Source organism: Pteropus vampyrus, unplaced genomic scaffold, assembly GCF_000151845.1.
Source record: "Pteropus vampyrus isolate Shadow unplaced genomic scaffold, Pvam_2.0 Scaffold156, whole genome shotgun sequence".
Classification (NCBI taxonomy): Eukaryota; Metazoa; Chordata; class Mammalia; order Chiroptera; family Pteropodidae; genus Pteropus; species Pteropus vampyrus.
Window position 1 is genome coordinate 256,227 of NW_011888937.1, and position 19,095 is coordinate 275,321.

Here is a 19,095-nt window from a genome sequence, read left to right on the forward strand (position 1 = left end):
ATCCTTGGGACAGTCAACTTTACCTCTCTGGGCCTCAGTTTCCTAATCTTGAAAATGAGGAAATTAGATCCTTAAAATGAGGAAATTAAATGAAAAAATTAGTCCTTTTTGATTCTTTTTTATAATTCTCTAGTAATCACCCAATAAAAGATTAACCTCCCAAAGTTTAACTGCAGGTCATTTCAAAATACTTATTCAAGGTTCACTTTTACCAAGCATCTTCCCTCATATCATCTTCTTTATTCTGAATTATGTTTAGACTTGAGGCACTAATATGATACCTTTTCTTATATTACCCTCCTGAGATAATGTACCTAAGAAATTTAGATCACAAACTTAGGCATAAATTTTTATTCTATACAATATCTACTGAGATGCTTGAGTCAAAAAACCCTCCATCTCATTTCCCATTTCCAATCAACGAACCAGTAAATCCTGCCTCTATTTCCAAACTATTTGTGGAATCTATCCATTTCCTTCCATGCCACCACTACCACCATCTTTCCCCTATACCACATGTCTCCTAACTGGCCCAACTTCCTTCCATTTTTGCCTAAACCTTCTGCCTCTTACCCAAAATTTATTCTACAGAGCAAAAATATAAATCCTTATAAAATATAAATCAGATCCACTGCATACAAGAATTCTAGGTGGTCTGGTCTCCACCAACCCCTTCCACTTGTCCACAGTGCTCCAACTACACCACCTTCTTTTCTGGTCTTCAGATGTTCTAAACTCTTTCTCATCTGTGCCTTTGTGCTTGCTATTCCCTCCGTCTGGATAGTTTTCATGTGGCTGGCTGGTTCCATTTCTTCACCCTCAAATCTGCTCAATTGCCACCTACTTAGAGTCTGTGATCACTCTTTCCAAAGCACTGCCCACAAGCCACCCCCTTACTCTGTATCATATTACCATGTTTATGTCTCTCACTGCATTATCACACCGCGAAAGTACCTTAACTTAAATTACTTTTTTATTGTCAGTCTCCTTATGATGTAAGGTACACTCCTCAGGTGGCAGACCCTGCTTGTATCCACTGTTATACGTTATAAAGCTAGCTATACAGCAGATGCTCAATAAATAAGACTGGTGAAATGAACGAACACTGTTAGCACTTAATATTTCAAAACAGCTATAAATAGTTCTTATGAGTTACATCTCAAAAGCCAGGCAGTAACACTTACCAGTGTTTTTACACATATTAAATATTCAATAAATATTTGTGGGAAAGAGGGACGGAAGGAAGGAAGGAGGAATCGGCTATTTTCACAATGGTGACTCACCATCCAAAGAAAAGATTTTGAGAGGAGTGTCAACAACAGCACAGTTGTTAAAAGTACTGGGTTTTGGTATTAGACCTTGGTTTGAATCCAGTCTCTGACACTTCCTGGCACATTATTTAATCTCCCTAAGCTTCTGTTTCCTTAATCATAAAATGAGAGCAATGAAACATACTTTATAGGGCTGTGCTTTACCACAGTGCCTGGCACATATCTCAAAGCAGAAAAACATCATGAACATTTTTTCAGTTCAGTCACCATAGGTTAGAATTACCATAACTTAGAATGCTTTCCCTTTAAGAGAATGAATGAAGTACATCACCCTACAACTTTCCTAAGGGTTAGCGCAATAGGGATAGGCCTTCCAAACCCCATTTTCATATGCTCAGCACTGCATTGGCCTCTGACTTGACAAAGGTCAAAGTTTCTTCTTACCTGAAGAGTTTTCCCTGAAGGTCTTCTATACCAGTCATGGCAATAGTTCCTCCCTGCCAGCAGACGGAGATAATATAATTGAGTGTATGATGGTATTCTAAAAAGGACACTGCTGGCTTACACTCTTAAGCAGACTCTCCCAATTAACTAAGCAATGTCCTAACTATGAGGACAGTTTGCTAGGCAAAGAAGACCTTCAAGGAGCCAGATGTTACTGGCAAACATAAGTTTTTCTTATCCAAAAGTATTAACCAAAGCAATCGAGAGTCTTGTCTATCTAATCCCAAACTCCTACCATCCAAAGAACATCCTAAAAGTAACCTCCGTGCCATTCCAACACATCTGGGAAGTGCAAACACAGCAAGATGTGGGCAGAGTAAGTTACTATACTCACCTTTCACTCAGTCATTTATACGAACTCTCTTTCCCCACATCCTCCTCTACCTCTCCCAGTTCTCCTGAAATCTAGGCCAGGCCATTGTTTCCAAAAATTGCTTGATTACAAGAATCATCCAGAATAAAAAAAGAGTATTTACTGATATTCACAATATACTGTAAAGGAATCAAAGAGGCTACAAAAAAATACGATTTTTAATTTAAAGGTGGGGGAGACTATGAATATACAGGAAAAAAAAAAAAAAGACAGGAGGAAGACAGGTATTCCGAAATGTAAATTGTGAGTCTCTGTGAGGCATGATTACAAGTGACGTTTCTTTACTATGCTTTTCTGGGTTAACCAAAAAGTTTTAAACGAAAATATGGTTTTTTAATTTTTTTTTTTTTGAGAATCTTTATTTTGACAATAATTGCACTATAAAAGAGAATAACTTTAATAAACAGAAATTTCTGAGAATGTCAATACCCAGGTAAAAATCTACCATTAAGAACTGAAACAGACATTTTACAACATCAAATTTAGTTTCTCATTTTAGATGCAGAAGTTAAGGCTCAAGTAAGTTAAGGAAGGAGTTACTTCCCAGCCAAAGTTAAGGCTTTTTTAACAAAAATAGCTTCTGTAGTGCCCAACCATTAGTTTAGCAGCGCGCGAACCTACTGAGCTGAACAATATGCTGAGAGAGATATTAAAAAAAAAAAAAAAAAAAAGTTCTCTGCCCTTTAAGAATGTGAGTTAGATAGAGGATCACTTATTACGTATATATTACATTTCACAAGTACATACTTGAAGATTATTAACTGACTTGCTCAATTATCTGTTCTATCACTGATAAACCTGACACTCTGTGAAGAATTGGCATCTTCCCCCAGAGGACCCTACTGACCCCAGTCCCGCCTGTATCCCAAGTTGATTCCTTCATGATCCATTAGGTTGCCACTTCCTAGTCCTTCGCCCTCGCCCCCCATAACATCACGTGGCTATCCTTTTCATCATGCCAACTATTTATACAGGTGCATTCTCCATGACAGGCAACACCCAATCAACTTCTTCAAACCGGCCTTTATGAACTCTACCCAAGATCGCTAACAATTTATCCAATGTCAAAACCTGACAGGTAATTATTCTGTAGTTTCTATTTCAGCTTCTATCACTGTGGATTACTTGACAATATCCTCTGTGAGCTTAACTCTAAGATGCAATAATCACTTGTCTAACATCTTTACTGTACAGTCCTTACTACAGTAGTTCCCCTTTATCTGCTGTTTCACTTTCTGTGGTTTCAGTTACCCGCGGCCAACTGCAATCCAAAAATATTAAACAAAAAATTCCAGAAATAAACAATTTATAAATTTTAAATTGTGCGCCATCCGAGTAGCGTAATGAAATCTTGCTCTTTCCCATCCCATAAAGTATCCCTTCATCCAGGGTCCAGTGTATCCAACTGTACATGCTACCCAAATGCTAGTCACTTAGTAGTCGGCTAGCTTATCAGATCTACTGTTGCAATATCGCAGTGTTTATATTGAAGTAACTCTCAATTTACTTATTCATGGCCCCAAAGCATAAGAGTTGTGATGTTGGCAATTTGAATATGCCAAAATGAAGGCAAAAACTTTATCATAGGTATATTATATACAGGAAAAAAATAGTGTATGTATGGAATTCGATACTCTCCATGGTTTGAGGTATCCACTGGGGGTCTTGGAACATAACCCCAATGGATAAGGGGATACTATTGTACATTACTTTACCCTTAAAAACATTAAGGCAAATAAAAGGTAATAATAATTTCCATAATACCTCTTCATTCTTTCCTGAACTTGATCAGGCCTACACACTTGGAAGGAAGAGGTATTAGATACCTTGATTTAGAAAGTTTTTGGCCAAATATCAAAGTTCCTGTTGCCTGTAAAAAGGCTTAAGATTCAGGAAAGGCAATCATTCCCAGCTGCCCAGATTAAGTACTTGTGTAGCACAGTGCTTGCTTCACTTTAGTTGATGTAGTCCTGATCTATAACCCTAGATTCAATTAAGTGACCCTGACCTACTCCCATGCCATATCTCCTTGCCTTGCTCCCCCAGTCCCTAAAGTTCTCTCTAAAATGCTGCCAACAATCTAAATAACATCACCTTGGTGAATTTTAAAATTCTAAATTCAAGTCTGGTGTGGTGCACCATAAAGGTGTTTTTAATAATTATAACACAGGAAACTATCCACGTTAACAAGTGCATTTGGATACCTAAGTTGTGAAAAAGTTATTTGCACTTATAGGTTCTCAGAATTAAATTCACCTAAAAGAGAAACAATCTTAAATTTCTTGACCCAAGTTCTAACTTTTTCAGAACAGAATTAAATCTATTCTTAGAAGGCCATACTTTTCTGGGCAGAAATTAATAAAAGCAAACCAACCACTTCTTTCAAAAAATGAGTATATTTTTTTACCCAATTATAAATGACCAATCAAACTTTGTTATTATTGAGGAGGTGAGAGTCCAATTTCACCACCAAATCTACTCAGAATTCTAAAGTTTCCTGCCCTCTTCTCATGCCAGATGTTCTTCTGATTTGATACACATAATTCAGTTCAAAAACACCTCCATGTGGTGAAATCATCAAATCTATTGAGAATTTTCAGAAAATATCCAAAAAAATTTTTACACAAAAAAAGTGAACAACAAACTCATATTATCTCCATCTACTTGAATGTAGAAATTATGGCCAAGATCTGGAACTAACAAAAAAAGAGGTGACAAAACAGCACAGAAGAGCCGAGAAGACAGCTTTATAAACACTAAACAAACTAGCCATGCACTGTTAGGAGTTCAGGAAAGCTTTATACAAGTGACAAAATAAATCAAGATTACCTCAGAGCAAGATTTTGCTTGTTTGGAAACCAGGCTTCCATTATTCTCAGAAGACTTGCGTTTTACGGCTCCAATTCTTGTAGAACTACCTAAAATATTTAAAAATAGTTAAGTTGGCTTCCCTATTTCTTTTAATGTGAGGAGAAAGGAGAAAGACTGGAAAAAAAAGATTTTAATCAAACAGTATATCTTACCACATGTCACAAAGTTATCATGTACAACTTCAACATGAATCAGTGATGGATCAACAATTTTCAGTGCTGGAATCTTAAAAATAAATAAAACAAAGATACCAGAAAATTAAAAAATGCTCTGGAACTTACCAGAAATTAGCTCTATTAACATAACAATAGGGCTTTTTACAATTAAGTTCTTTTTAAAACAATTGTGATTATTTCCCTTTCTACTCCAATATTTTAACATAATAAAAGCAGTTAGCTCCTATAGTAGATCATAATTCCTTTTATAATTATTGCCCCATCATGATACATGCAATTATCATCTTTACCTCTTCACAGTTGACTTGAAGAGTTTTTGATGATGGGTTTCCATTTATAACGGTTGCAGAAAACCACTGAGTTGATGGGTCCAAGCTATAAATTTTTACTTCAGAACCAACTAAGTTTCTGTCACCTTAAAAAAAAGAAAGTGCTTAGAGCAATTTGCATTATCTCCCAATAGCACCATCATTCAGGATAATCTTTTCTGAGTCTTTTAAAAATGTAGTAGACAAAAATAAACATTAATAGATATTTCTATAAATGAGAAGACAGACATTTCCACAAAGCTAGGAGAAAATTTAAACTTTTTATTTTAAAGTTCCATTTTCCTACTGATTTATCTTTGAGTGACAATAAATTTATTCTAACATCAGACCAAGCAGTATCAGAAAAGTCATTAAAACCTAACTCACTGTCCTGTGAAGAGTTTTAGAAGATGCAAATTCAGGAATGCCAAGAGAGATGCTAAGTCTAATAAAATATTTATGATTGTGAAACTGACCAAGAAACTCAGTAACAGTAAATGAGATGCTCAGGATTACCAAATTAATGTTCTATCAATTTTATAAGACCGAAATTCCAAACATATCAATTCCATGTTAAAATATGGCTGAACTTTTAAAATATCTACTTTACTTTTAGAGTTTTTACATTATCCTTGAACTGGCCAAATTTCAAAGACTTTAGATTATAGAATACATAAAGTCCTTCGATCATTTAGTTGCACGGGGAAAGCAGCAGAGAATTTCTAAAAAATCAGAAATTTAATGAGAGAACAAGTGAGAAGGGATAAAAACATAGCTGCCTACAAGCCAATCATCGGTTAAGGTTAACTATTCGCATACCTTGTAAAAGATGGCTTTCATCCAAATGTTTCACAATCAAAGCTTGAAATTCTTTACTGACATCCTGATTATCCAAGAGGGAAAGTCGAAGATTGTTCACATCCTGAGAAATGAAAGATTATATTTTAAAGTAACAAATAAGAAGAGTTGTTTAAATTCCAGTGGATGTTTCAATCAGTTTCATCAAAGGGGTTAACGTGGTATCAATTAGCCATTTGATGGTACCAGATCACTGCAACTCCAATGATTTGGACAGGTAAAGTAGGAAACCATTGAATGATCACAGGTATAAATAAAGCAGACTAAAGTGAAGTCACCCTAAGCTAACAGCATGACAAATCTTAAAGTAGCTCACAGGATAATTTTAAATATGACTTAACTTTAGCTATGGGAAACATAATAAGCAAACAAACTAACAGGTCAATCCACGTCAAAAACACTGTACACCAAACACCAGAGATTAGGAAAATCACAGATGCAAATCCAAGGACCAAAAGACACATAGAAACACACCAATCCGTACTATCAACTCATTGAAATTGTTGCTTTTCACAAATATTACACACAGATTCATTTAATCTAACTAGGATTCCAAATGCATTCTTTATCAATGGTAAAGGGGTGGGGGCAGTGGTGACAAAATCTGAATGAACAGCCTAAGTCTTCAGCAAGACAGTTCTGAAACACTCAACTCTTGGCAGCGATTCTATTTTGGGCACTATTCCATAGTCTTCTGGCTTCGTGCATACACTCGGTTATGATAAATGTATACAGAAACTGTCAATAGGAATAACCTGCCAAACCCACACTAAATAACACAGAAGCCCTTCCAGTATCAGGCCTTCATGCTTTTCTGTCAATGTAAAATGGATACACATAGTGGCCAAAAACAGTCTATCCATTTCTCCCCTTACGAAAGATAACTAGTCTTTTAAAGGCCACACTGGGAAAACACATTTCTTAAGCCAAGGAACATCTGACTTAACCTGGGGTCTTCATATGAGCTCAACATAACCGGAAGGAGCCAATGTGTGGTGGTTTTTCTCCCCCGTGCTACTGCAATTTCAAAAAAATTGTGTTCTACAATTCCTACTACTACAAGATAAAACAGCACCAAGGACTCTTAAATAAGGTAAAATAATTCTTTTCTACCTAAGAAAGTTTTAGGATCCATCAAAAATACCAGAGAGTTGACCCAGATACTTTTTTCTTTTCTTAACCACAGATAACTGAGCCAAATTCAATCCAAACAGCAGACCTTAAGTTTCATTTTCAACTTTTACAAATGCCAAATGATTTTCAGGTTCTCTGTGCATTATTTAGGGCAAGCATCCTACTGCAGTATTCACATCCCCCAACACTAAGTTTCATACAGTAAAAGCCTGATGTGAGCATCCATATCTACAAGGGATGCCCTGAAGCACCAAATGCTGACCACTATTACCATCTGTAAGCCAGGAGCAGACATCATAGCCTCCCTCAATTAATATTACATTAATAACATTCACATTGATAGCCTATAGTACATCTCCCTGAGAACAAATAAACTTAATGATTTACATTTTTTTTCAGTTCTCAATAAGCAAAAGTATGAGTTCTACTTTAACTGAAAAGCTTGAACATGTGAAAGATATAAAACAGAACCATCCAGCAAACAATGCAAGAAGTAAAAACTACTCTGTCCTTAGTAGAGCAAGATATCCACAGTCCCTCCTATATTTTCCTTGGTACTTTTAAGAGCAAGTCACTCTTCCTTTTAAGGTAGAAAAAATATCAAGATGTCTTATCTGACATATGAAAGTAACTTGCATCTGAAATTAAGTAAAAGCATCTTCCTCTCTTCTATTTACTTAAACATTATAAAATAAGGTTCAGAGTTTGAACCTTGTTTTCACTCACTTCTAGGATATTGAAGCGAAAGTGAGACTTGAGTAAAAAAGCCAGTGCTTTTGGTTTTCCAGAGCAGTGCCAGCAATGGCAATGACCATGGGCACTATACTGTCTTTTAACAAATAAACAAGTTTAACTGTTCTACGGACCACAGAAACAAGTCAGGTCATAAAATAGAAGCAGGTAAAGGAGATTATTAAGCTCTATAAATAACATCTAAAAGATGAATGCTACTATAAGACCAACATTATTCCCAGGATAGTGATCTGTGGAGATAAACTAATCTGTGTGTTCTTCCCCTCCCCTCTGAACATTTTCAATTAAAAAAAAAAAAAATCACATATGAGCAAGACCCAGGATCCTAAATGTTATGAAGAAAAAGGTGAGAATTTTACAAGCTAATTGGAAAGAACACACACACACACACACACACACACACACACACACACACACACACACACTCTCTCTCTCTCTCTCTCTCTCTCTCTCTCTCTCTCTCAGTTCTCATTATTCATGGTAGTAATGTTCTATTAAGTCACCACAAACACTGAATTAGTGAACACTAAATGAGTGACTGCTCCTAAGGTAAAGAAAAGGTTAGGTTCCTTCAAGTTTCTGGTCACAGTTTTCATCAACTAATACATAACCTTGTTTTATGTGTGCTTCGGTTAAAAACACATTATTTAGCATATATTTCTGCATTATTAACCTTGAACTCATGACCAACAGCACTATAACTCATGGCTGAATAAAGCTTCTTTAATGCATGTAGTTTCTCCCTAAAACAAATCACAGCCTTCTTCTACCTAGGAGCTACTGAACAACACTTTAGCACTACCCCTGAGGGTCATTTTAGACAGTGAAATCATCAACGAAAAGCACAAAAACGTGGCACCAAATAGACCTCGATTCACCTTATTTGACCTCAGTTGGGAATGTGTGTCAGACAACTCAAATTTTTTGCCACTCTATACATGTCTGTGAATGACTGTGAAAGCACCAAAGCATTGATTTTGGGGTTACAAATATACTTCAGCAAGTAAGCAAATTAACAAACATTGAATCCATGAACAAATGGGCTGATATATACATGTATGTATATATGTATATATAGATGTATATTTATGAATGATAGTTAAAATCTTTAAAAGAATTATTTTCATTAACACCTAGGTATTTCCATACACGCATACCATCAACTGCAGTTCCTTTGTCCTTTCAACCCATAACTAACACCGAGGAATAATATCTAAAAACTAATTGTTGATGGGATGGGTTCATTGCTCTGATATCTGAATTAAAACAATCAACATCAATATTTTAGTTATCATGTTAAAGGTTTTTTTTTTTTCTTTCTATTTTTAGAGTTTAATATTGTTTCTGTTATACCTGTATGGGTTTCAAAAGGTCTTTAGAAAGAAATACTCTTTGTTGATCTCCCAGAAAGCGAATAGAAGTTATAGATCCCAAACCGGCTTTGTCCAACAGAGATTTGTACACCTAAAACAAAAGAAAATGTTTTGTCATCATAACTGCTGTCAGCAGAACTCTAAATGGGGACTGGCAATTGTTTTTTCTTTTCTTTTTTTCTTACCATGCACTATTGTAGGCATTTTATGCTTGACATAGATTAATTGTTTCATTACTCATGACGATCCTATTAAGTAGGCATTTTTTTCTCATTAATATCTTTATTTTTTAAATTTATTTATTTTTTTAATTGAAGAAATGATTTAATTTTTTTCAACACACGGAAGAGAGAAAACCATTAAGTTTTTTATTTACTGCAAGTATCTCAGTAACAACTATTTATAAAACCACAAGATCACGCAATTTTTATCCAATCAATAACGTAAACATTTGGGAATCATTAACATATAGGTCTGGGCCCACAGATTCATGGTTTCCCCAAAATTCATGGAAAAAAATTATGTGTATGTACACTTTCCTGGAGAGACAGGGCCATATATATATTTAGCAAATAGTTGGGGGTGGGGGAATACAAAGAGCAAAATACAACTTTAACTAAAATCCTACATCTCTCAAATACCTCTAGAAGCTCCTCTCACACATGGGCAAAATCTTAAATTTGCGAGCACAGCACACGAGGCCCTTCACAATCTAGTCAGCCTTTCAATCATCCTCCCAGCCTTTCCAACTATCCAAGTCTGGTGCATCCCTTCTTCAACCCCAGCTCATGTCTCATAAAGCCTCAACTTGTCCTCTCCAGACATAGTGATGACTCTTCTCTAACTGCACCAGACTTAATGATGTAGAAATGGCACAATCATATCTTGGCTATCGATATCTTTCGAGCCAGAGAATACTATGAGCCAGACGGGAACTCAGAGATCATAAGACCAAGGTTAGAAACCCTACCAGGGGCCAGGCAACAGCTACTATTCAGTTCTAGCCTACTGTTGTGAAAAAGAACTGCCACAATGCCCCAGTATTGCCATACCTTACAGATTTTTCAAGAGAAAGTGGAAATTTAGATTTTTAAGGTGTGCTCTCTACATGCTTAAAAGTAGACAACTAATTCAAATTTTCTTAAAACACTGTGAAGGTCAAACCAAACAGATCTGTATGTCTGTATATGTCAGCTATTTTCTGACCTCTCACCTGGACATTCCCTACATTACCCCCATTCCCACTTTTCAAGTAAAGAAAGCAAGGCTCGAGAAAGTCAAAGGCCCAGAGCCACAGAGCATCTAGCAGGGCTGACAGGAGATCCAAGCTCCTCTTCTGACTCACCTAACATTGTCATAGATCTATTACTACCTTCCACACGGTCATATATAGGCATTACATATACATTTTTCTTGCTGCACACATAAGAGACAAAATACCCTCTTCTCATGAGTTCAATAAGCTTGAGTTTTACTCACTATAGCAGGCCACTGTACAATTCGTTCAGAAATTTCAGGACATTTTCGTTCAGCCAAAACTAAGTTATGTTCTACTAAAAATGCTCTTCTTAGAAGGCCATAGACTTCTATCCATCTTCTCTTCCTCCAAGATTCCCCATCAAACTCCACACACACCTAGACAAACAAAATGGGAAAAAAGCAGATTTGATTAACAAAAATAAACATGAAAAATGCCCAAAGTGAATTACATCCTTATTATTCTACTCAAATGTTTTATCTGCATGTGCTGCCCCCTTTCCTGTTCTCTTACTTCCCTTTACGGCCCACAATAAACTACTAGACATGGATAAAGCTTTGGCTCTCAAACCACTTTGGGAAGTAGAAGTTGAGGACTTTGAGGGCCAGTCTCTGGTCTCAAAGTAACCTTTCAAAAACCCACAAAGAACAGAACCCCAAGTAGGTTTTTATGTATGTTAATTAGACATCAGAGCTTTGAGAACGGAAAGACAGAAATTTAAGATAAGTGCTTATGTATGGCATTATGATTCTATGTTGATGTTGTCTGTGGGCTTAATGTGACCCCCCATCACCATCCAACACTTGGGTTTGAATTCCTCAAGTATCAGTAAGACTTAGCACACAGCCTATTTAATAGATGACACATCCTCAATATCCCTTTGAATTAAATAAACTGGGAAATTTACCTTGGAGTCTAAAACTACTTGGCTGAATAGACAAACAAGTAATTGATAAAGGATCCCAGCATTTTCCAGAACCATCTCTAGCTTTTTATATGTAAGTTAAACTACCTTTGAAATATCATTTTCCAAGTAATTGTGAAGTTTTCTGCTTCTGACCTTCAAAATACCTTTAAGCCACCCTAAAATTAAAATCCTTAATATTCATATATTTTAAGACATAAAAAAGAAATTCAGTCTAAAAGTGGGTCTGACCCAGAAGTATGAATCGTTCGCAAAATCTTAAAGGTCATATAAGTGCACCAAAATACGCTAGCTTCCTTAGTTAACCCATTATGAACATGCTATCCCTTAATTTATTCTAAATCTTTAAAAATACTTTTATTTTGTTTTATAACTGATATATATTAAACTTCCTCAATATTTGGTGTAATGATCACTATTTCCATTTGATTTAAAAGTCTTCCTCTTACTAAAGAAGCTTCTCATTTTAGTTTCAAAGAATGAGTTAATAAATCTATCAATACTATTCATATTTTCAGAGACAATCACATCTCCCTTTTCAATATTTAACTTAAAAAAGTTTAGTTAACTTCCATTCATATTAGAACCCAACTCAAAAATCCTTTCCTCAAAGAAGTCTTCTCTTACCAAACTGCCCTTCTCTCTCCTAAGAGAGGTCCCTTGCTAATTGTACTCAAAACCCTGGACATTTCCTTCCTAGCCCTTATGCACATTTAGAATTATTTATCTGTGGTTACCTGACTGACATATTATAAATTCTGATAGGTCAAAATCTGTGTCTGCTTTTACTTACCACTGTATTTCACTGGTATCCAGTCCCCAATCTGTACTCAAATACTTGTTAAATGAATAAATTTCTCTCTGAACTGGGCTCTTACCTTCTGTTTCTCTCATCCAGCTAGAAGAGAGGAAGTTCTCAACTTATATACCACTAGCCTCAATCTCAAACCTTCTCTAGTTTTATGGCTATCAACGAAATGTAAGACCCATCCTACCTTTTTCCCCCAACAACGACAAAAAAAAAATGTGCATCTCTAACTTCCCAAGCAACTTCCCCCAAGAAGCTGCATATCTTCTCGGTATGGCAGGCTTTTAACCTTGCAGTTATTAGAAAATAAGTACAAACATGAACATCTACTATTAAATGAGGCTTTGTGTATTCTCTCCTTGGTTCTAGGTATTCCATCCGTCACTATAATCAACAAAACGGTCCCTTACAGAGGTGTTTGGAGACTGCCCATCTTCCTTTGATTCTGTTTCCCTAGCCACAGCATCCATATCTGATTATCTTCCCTCTGCCACACATCACATCAACCTCAACCCAAGCTAGCTTTGGATGGCAGTTTTCTCATCAAAGTGGTATTAAAGGAATGAATATATACAAAACTTCAGAATCAGAGATCTGGGCTTGAATTCCAGCTTTGATGCAATTTTCTTAAAATGATTTAGATGCATAAAATAAAATAGGATCACAAAGGAAATCAATTAACCTGCACTCCAGGTTAAGATTCTTGCTTAAATCTAACTTCTCTAGTCTTGTTTTGCCAGCTTCAAAATGAAATTATGAACACCTACCCCTGAGTTGTTGGGTAGATTTTAAAAATAATGTATATACAGTATCTGGCAAGGAGAGGAGATAGTTTTAAGACCTCTCTGGTAATTCAAATTTTAATTTATCAGGATATCACTCCTTCAGTTAGGAATGGAGGAAAAAGGGTCTTCAATGTGATTATCTAACATCTATTCAACAACAAAAAAAAAAAGTAAAGGATTAAGGTCTTAAAAGGTTTCGCAAAACCAAAGCAACATCACAATTCTTATCAGATCACTATAAGGTTTATGAGCAATCCTAAAATTTAGACAGGGTCTCTCTTTATATCCCCATTTTTGAGTGATTTAAAAATTAAATTTAAAAATTAAATTAAATTATTTTCAAAATAATTTAGTTTATGAGTTTGGAGTATTAGGTTGCACTGGTCAAAAATTCACATTAACTTAGGTTTGAAAAAAAGGACTTAAAAGATACATATAATAAAACTTATAAGTTGTGAGCTTTCTTCAACACTCTTTCAAAAGTTTCCTATCAAAACCATTTGTCTTTTACTCGTGCCTGAGGTTTGAGGTTCTATACATATAAACATGTTCCCCACCTCCCCCACCCCAAAGAAAAGCTTCTTCTGCAGAAATTTCTATAAAATGACATACCAATAAGAATTCATATCTTGAGATATCTCATTCCAAATTGTGTTCTCCTCCCCATGCTCCCTTGGTTCACAAAGATGTTATTTATGCTGTCTGACTTTAAAGGCCAAAAAGAGGCCTATTAATTAGGATTCTCTACCCCTAATTTCCAAACTTGCTATTCCAAATAAAAAGAACACCACTGCTCCATCGTTAGATTTATTTCTCTAAACTGCTTTTTCCATGTAGAAATAATTTTATGATTCCTTCATTATTTGTTCAAATATTTTAGCAAACAATACATGCCAAGCAGAATTCTAGGTGCTAAGGATATAGAGACCAGCAAAATAAAGTGTTCTAACCTCACTCTACCTGAATATTCAACCCTAATGCTTAACATCTGGAGACAAACTTGAAGAAGCTACTTAACTTATTTAAGCCTCAATTTCTAACACTAAAAATTGTGGTTTACCAACTAGGACATTTGTCAGGATTAAACAAGGTAGCATTTGCCACATAATAAGCATTTGATCATTAAGTCTTCACCCTAACTTCTTTGTAATCAACTACTAAACATTGTATCTGAGTAAGTAACTTGGTTACAGTCTCTCTCAGGTAAAACAATGTTAACAAGCCTTGGCCTCAATTATAACTTCCTCAACCAACCAAGCAAATCAGTCTAGACAGATTTGTTCTTCTAACACTAAAAGGTTGCAGTGCCTGAATTTTATTCATTCATGTTCATCTCAGCCCCCAGTCTTACCCCACTCCCCAAAACTCAATACCCCTAAATTCAGGTGTAAAGATAGTCTTAGTTACTTAGTTCTTGCCTGCATCTCACCAAGCACAATTTGGTTCTATTGTTTGAAAATTCTGTTTTTGCTAATAAAACATACCTCTAAACTCGGGCCAATTACCTTATTTGCTACTCAACTAAGGAATGCAGCGATATCATGATTAGAAAAAAGAAATCAAGTAGATTTGCATCTTACATAAGGCTGAATTGTGAGGTCTGCAGGTAAAACAAAAATCCAGTATGAATCAAAATTGTTCTTGAATTAAAAGTCTCAGTCCGGCACCTTAGTTCAGTGGAAAAGACAGCGAAACCTAGATTCAAATCCTCCCTCTATTACTTAGTAGCTCATTATATGAGTCTAGACAAGACTCCTTTTCCTAAATATAGTTCCTCATTTTGAAAATCAAGATTATCAACCACCTCAAAGGCTACGTGTTGGGGAGATGTGGCGATTGAAAAGAATACACAGAAAGAATCTCCTAGATTGCCTTCCTAACCCAATACGTCCTCAATCACTGTTGGGGAAGAGAACACGTAGTCTCGTCCACCAAAGAACTAAAGAATGTAAAGCTTATATCAAATCTTGTTTCCATTCAAATGAGATAAAAACAAAAGCGCTAGAGAAAATTTTATTTGGCAGGTGAAATAAACCACAACTATGATTGAAAATAGTACACAAATCTCATTTTATGGAGAAAGATTATTAACCTAAAGCAAATAGGGTGGCCATCTCCGCACCGCACTACATTCTTTCTATATCAAAACCTGGTTTGTTAGGAAGAGTGAAGTTTGGAGAAAAACCAAACTTCAGAGTGTAGATGACAAGAGTCCTCTGTGGTGCAGCCCTTGATCAGTGAGCATGATGATTATGAGAGTGGATACAGGAGTCAAAACTTCCTGCGTTAGAACACTAGCTATGTCATTCTTGGGTCTGTGACCTTAGATAAGATACTTAATCTCTCTCCATCTTCAGGATTTTTATTTGTAAAATGGAGCAATATTAGTACCTACCCCCAAAGAACTGCTGTAAGCACTAAATAAATTCATGGCTGTGAAGTGCTCAGCATGATTCCTGGCACGTGGTTAAATGCTCACTGGTCACTCCTCCTTTTCAACGTGAAGGCAAGGCACACGGTGTCTGCTTTAAAAAATATATAACCACATATTCTCTTCCCACGACCCTTTGCAGAATAATACTGGTTTGGACATGCATGGTCATCTTGAACATACGCAAATGAACAGTTTCAGAAATCAACACATATTCAACTACCAATGCTAAAAAGCTTGCTTCCTTTATTTGAACACAGTTTTCAAGAAAAAGCAAAGACAGTGATTGACCAAGATACTGAAACACATCCATTATCCAGAGTAGAACTCTCTTCTGTTCTGACAAGCTTCCTCTGGGTTATCATTATTTCAGAGTCTTTGTTAGGGACCTTTTCCAGTTATTTTTGCACAAAGGAGTCTTTGTTGGTACAATGGCTTCCTCACTGGTTGTGCTCAGACAATCCTTTCACACCAACCCTTCTATTAGGTAGTGGAATCAGAATTCATCTGTTTTTGAGAAAAAAATCTACCTTAAAAAATCCCTGGCCGCACTTGTTCTCATTTCTCTCCCTTCCCCTAAACACCCAAGTGGAGTATTTCCAAGCCATTCCTCCAACACACCACAGAAGGGGCAGCTAGCTCCACCCCCATCCCTCCATATATGGTCCTATCTCACACCTACCCAGACTCATTGTACACAACCAGGAACCCACTCCTGCCCTGATCCACCATATATGGACAAATACCCACCCTAATATGCATAACAGAACCAAGCTCCTCCTCCTACACGCACACATCATTTCTAACAGGGCTGAAAGTTTAAGAAGTTGAGTGAAGAAACTAAGAGGAACAAACAAAAAAAAACCCCAAACTAACTGAAAGTACTCCAAGCGCTGGCCCTCAATTCTTAACGATTACAAACGTCACTCACTTGCTCAACTTAATACTGACAATACCCGTTCGCAAAAATAATCATAGAGTCCAAAAGGGGCACAGCGCCGGCAATGCCGAAGCATGTCTCAACAATCCATTTGTAGACACAAGCAACTCTAGGCCAAACATACCTCAGCTCTACACAACCATTTCAAAAACTTTTAAGGTCTAGTTTTCTGCACCTTCAAAGCAGATGCCAACTTTCTGATTGCCTTTTTTCACAAAAGGGGAGAGAGCTGGCTGTCTCGTGACCAAGTTAACTACGAAACGTCCCACTGCCGAGGCCCGGGCGCCGGTTTTACCTTCAGATCCTTCTTGGTAACGTCCGTGTGAGAGACGGCTCGAATGGTCCCAGAGAGCCAGGGCCACTCGGCGACGCGCTCCACGTCCCAGCCGTCGTGGCCGCCGTCGCTGCGGTCGGCTGCGGACAGACTGAGGAATCGCTTCCCCACCAATACTGGCCAACTTTCGCCGAGCGTGAGCACCATGGTTTCCACGCCTGCAGGAAGGGCTCCTCCCTGCAAAAACACAAAAACAAAATGCATCGGGGGCGGCAGGTGGTAGGGGACCGGGAAGGGCGGGGGGAGGCGGGGGCAGAAGGAAGGGTCCTAACCCTGCTCAGAGGACGAGATGCCAGGCGGCGGCCGGTGCGAAAGAGGGCCCCCTCACCCGACCTCTCCAACCGCACCCTCCCCGCCCCCCGAATCCTCCCCCACTGCAAACACGGGCCCAAACGCCGCGTGACCCTCGATCTCCTAAGTTTCGCTTTCCCAAAACCTTAAACCTAAACACAGAGAGAGTGAGAAGAGAATGATTTGCGTCTTAAGTGGCTTTTAAAGTGTTCCTTACCCCACTGAAAGGAAAAGGCCCCGATGCAGAGAGCCCGTCCCAGGCGGCCGGGTCCCTCACGGTTCCTCACTTGCCCCGCCCCGACAACCCGCTTCCCGGCCGCCGATCCCCCGCCGTCCCTCGCCACCGCCTGCGGTACGGGGGTAGCAGGGCCGCGGGTTCACCTCCTTCACCTTTCTTCTTCCTCCCCCAGTAGTCGAGGCCGCGGCGCTCTTACCCCGCCTCCCTGAGTCACCCGCGGCGGCCGCCGATTCCAGCCACCAGCCGACTCAGGATCTGACTTGGTTCACGAGCTCTCACAAGACACGCACTGCCTCCCAGACCCGCCCCCTCGGAGCCGCTTCCGCCGTTCATTGGCTAAGGCCTAGTAGTTGAGCTAGGCTCGTGGAGAAATAGCCCATCGCTATTGGCCGGCCTGGCCAGGGCGGGGCGAGAGAAAAAAACAATCCCTTTGCTGCCTCCTCCCTCTGCCCTCCCCCTTCCGACTCCCCGACGACCCCCATTAGGTTAAAGTACACCGAATGTAAGCGGAAGATCCCTCCGCCACAGCCATTCTTTTTCATTTGTTGCCTCTCGGTATGCAAAAAAGTCCAGCAATATCGGTTATCAACTTTAAGGCCCAGAGGAGAATTGCAGTGGTGCATAGATAAGAGTGAATGACGAATGCCAGGGCTGTAAGAACCTATTAGATTGCTCCTCAAGTGTACAAGCTGTTGACCGAAGATGCGGGTTCCCACTTGGCGGAAGAATCTCACAGGAAAGGGGTGAAGGTGGTGCAGAGTCTGCGGGGGAGGAAAGGGACAGGAACGTGCGGTTTCAGGCGTACTCAACTAGAGGGAGGAGCGACAGTGCTCTGGAGGCTCGTGCGCAGGCGCTTTGCAGAGCAGAGGCTGGATCTTGGACGAAATGGCCCCGGGAGGCGCAGGCGCACGTGGTGCTGATCACGGAACGTCTAAAGTCCGCCATTTTATAGGAAAAATGAAGAAAGGCGTGGAGTGACGTTCATTGCTTCTAGAGCAAAAGAGGCAGTTCGGCGTAATGCAGAATGGGATTTTTTTTATGTAAAGGGAAGATGAGAAGATATTCTGAGACTTACAAAGAAATTGGAAGACTAGATGAAGGCCATAATGAGGCTAGAAATATAAAAGAGGTTGTGACTTTGAAGGACAAAGGAAATAAAAGGTGATTGTGTGATTTGAACCTGAAGTTTGTTGTTGAATGAAGAAGAAACGGAGTAAAGGAATTGAAGACCTTTTTATAAAGACTGGTGTTTGACATTGCATTTAATCCTCAAGATAATGAGTGAAGTAGTTATGCTCTAAATTCTACAAGTGTGAAAACTGAGAATCAGCAAATTTAGAAATTAATTCAAGGCATTGTAGATGCAAGTTAACACCAAGTATTGCTTTTAAATATATATGTTCTGAATTGTTAACATTAATTTTTTTAAATTAAGAATGAACACTAAAGAATTAAATTAGATTT

General features: G+C 38.1%; 1 protein-coding gene across 1 annotated transcript in view; it reads right to left on the reverse strand.

Annotated features, from left to right (window-relative positions):
• The window catches only part of KDM3A (lysine demethylase 3A), a 56,314-nt gene extending 38,381 nt beyond the window's left edge, over positions 1 to 17,933 (reverse strand). The window contains 10 exon segments of the mRNA XM_023536417.1: positions 970 to 1,114; positions 1,716 to 1,768; positions 4,978 to 5,066; positions 5,172 to 5,244; positions 5,486 to 5,610; positions 6,323 to 6,425; positions 9,602 to 9,712; positions 11,101 to 11,256; positions 17,064 to 17,279; positions 17,828 to 17,933. Coding sequence (XP_023392185.1) covers positions 970 to 1,114; positions 1,716 to 1,768; positions 4,978 to 5,066; positions 5,172 to 5,244; positions 5,486 to 5,610; positions 6,323 to 6,425; positions 9,602 to 9,712; positions 11,101 to 11,256; positions 17,064 to 17,249 — 1,041 coding nt within the window. The 5' untranslated portion in view covers positions 17,250 to 17,279; positions 17,828 to 17,933.
• Positions 17,934 to 19,095: the final 1,162 nt, after the last annotated feature.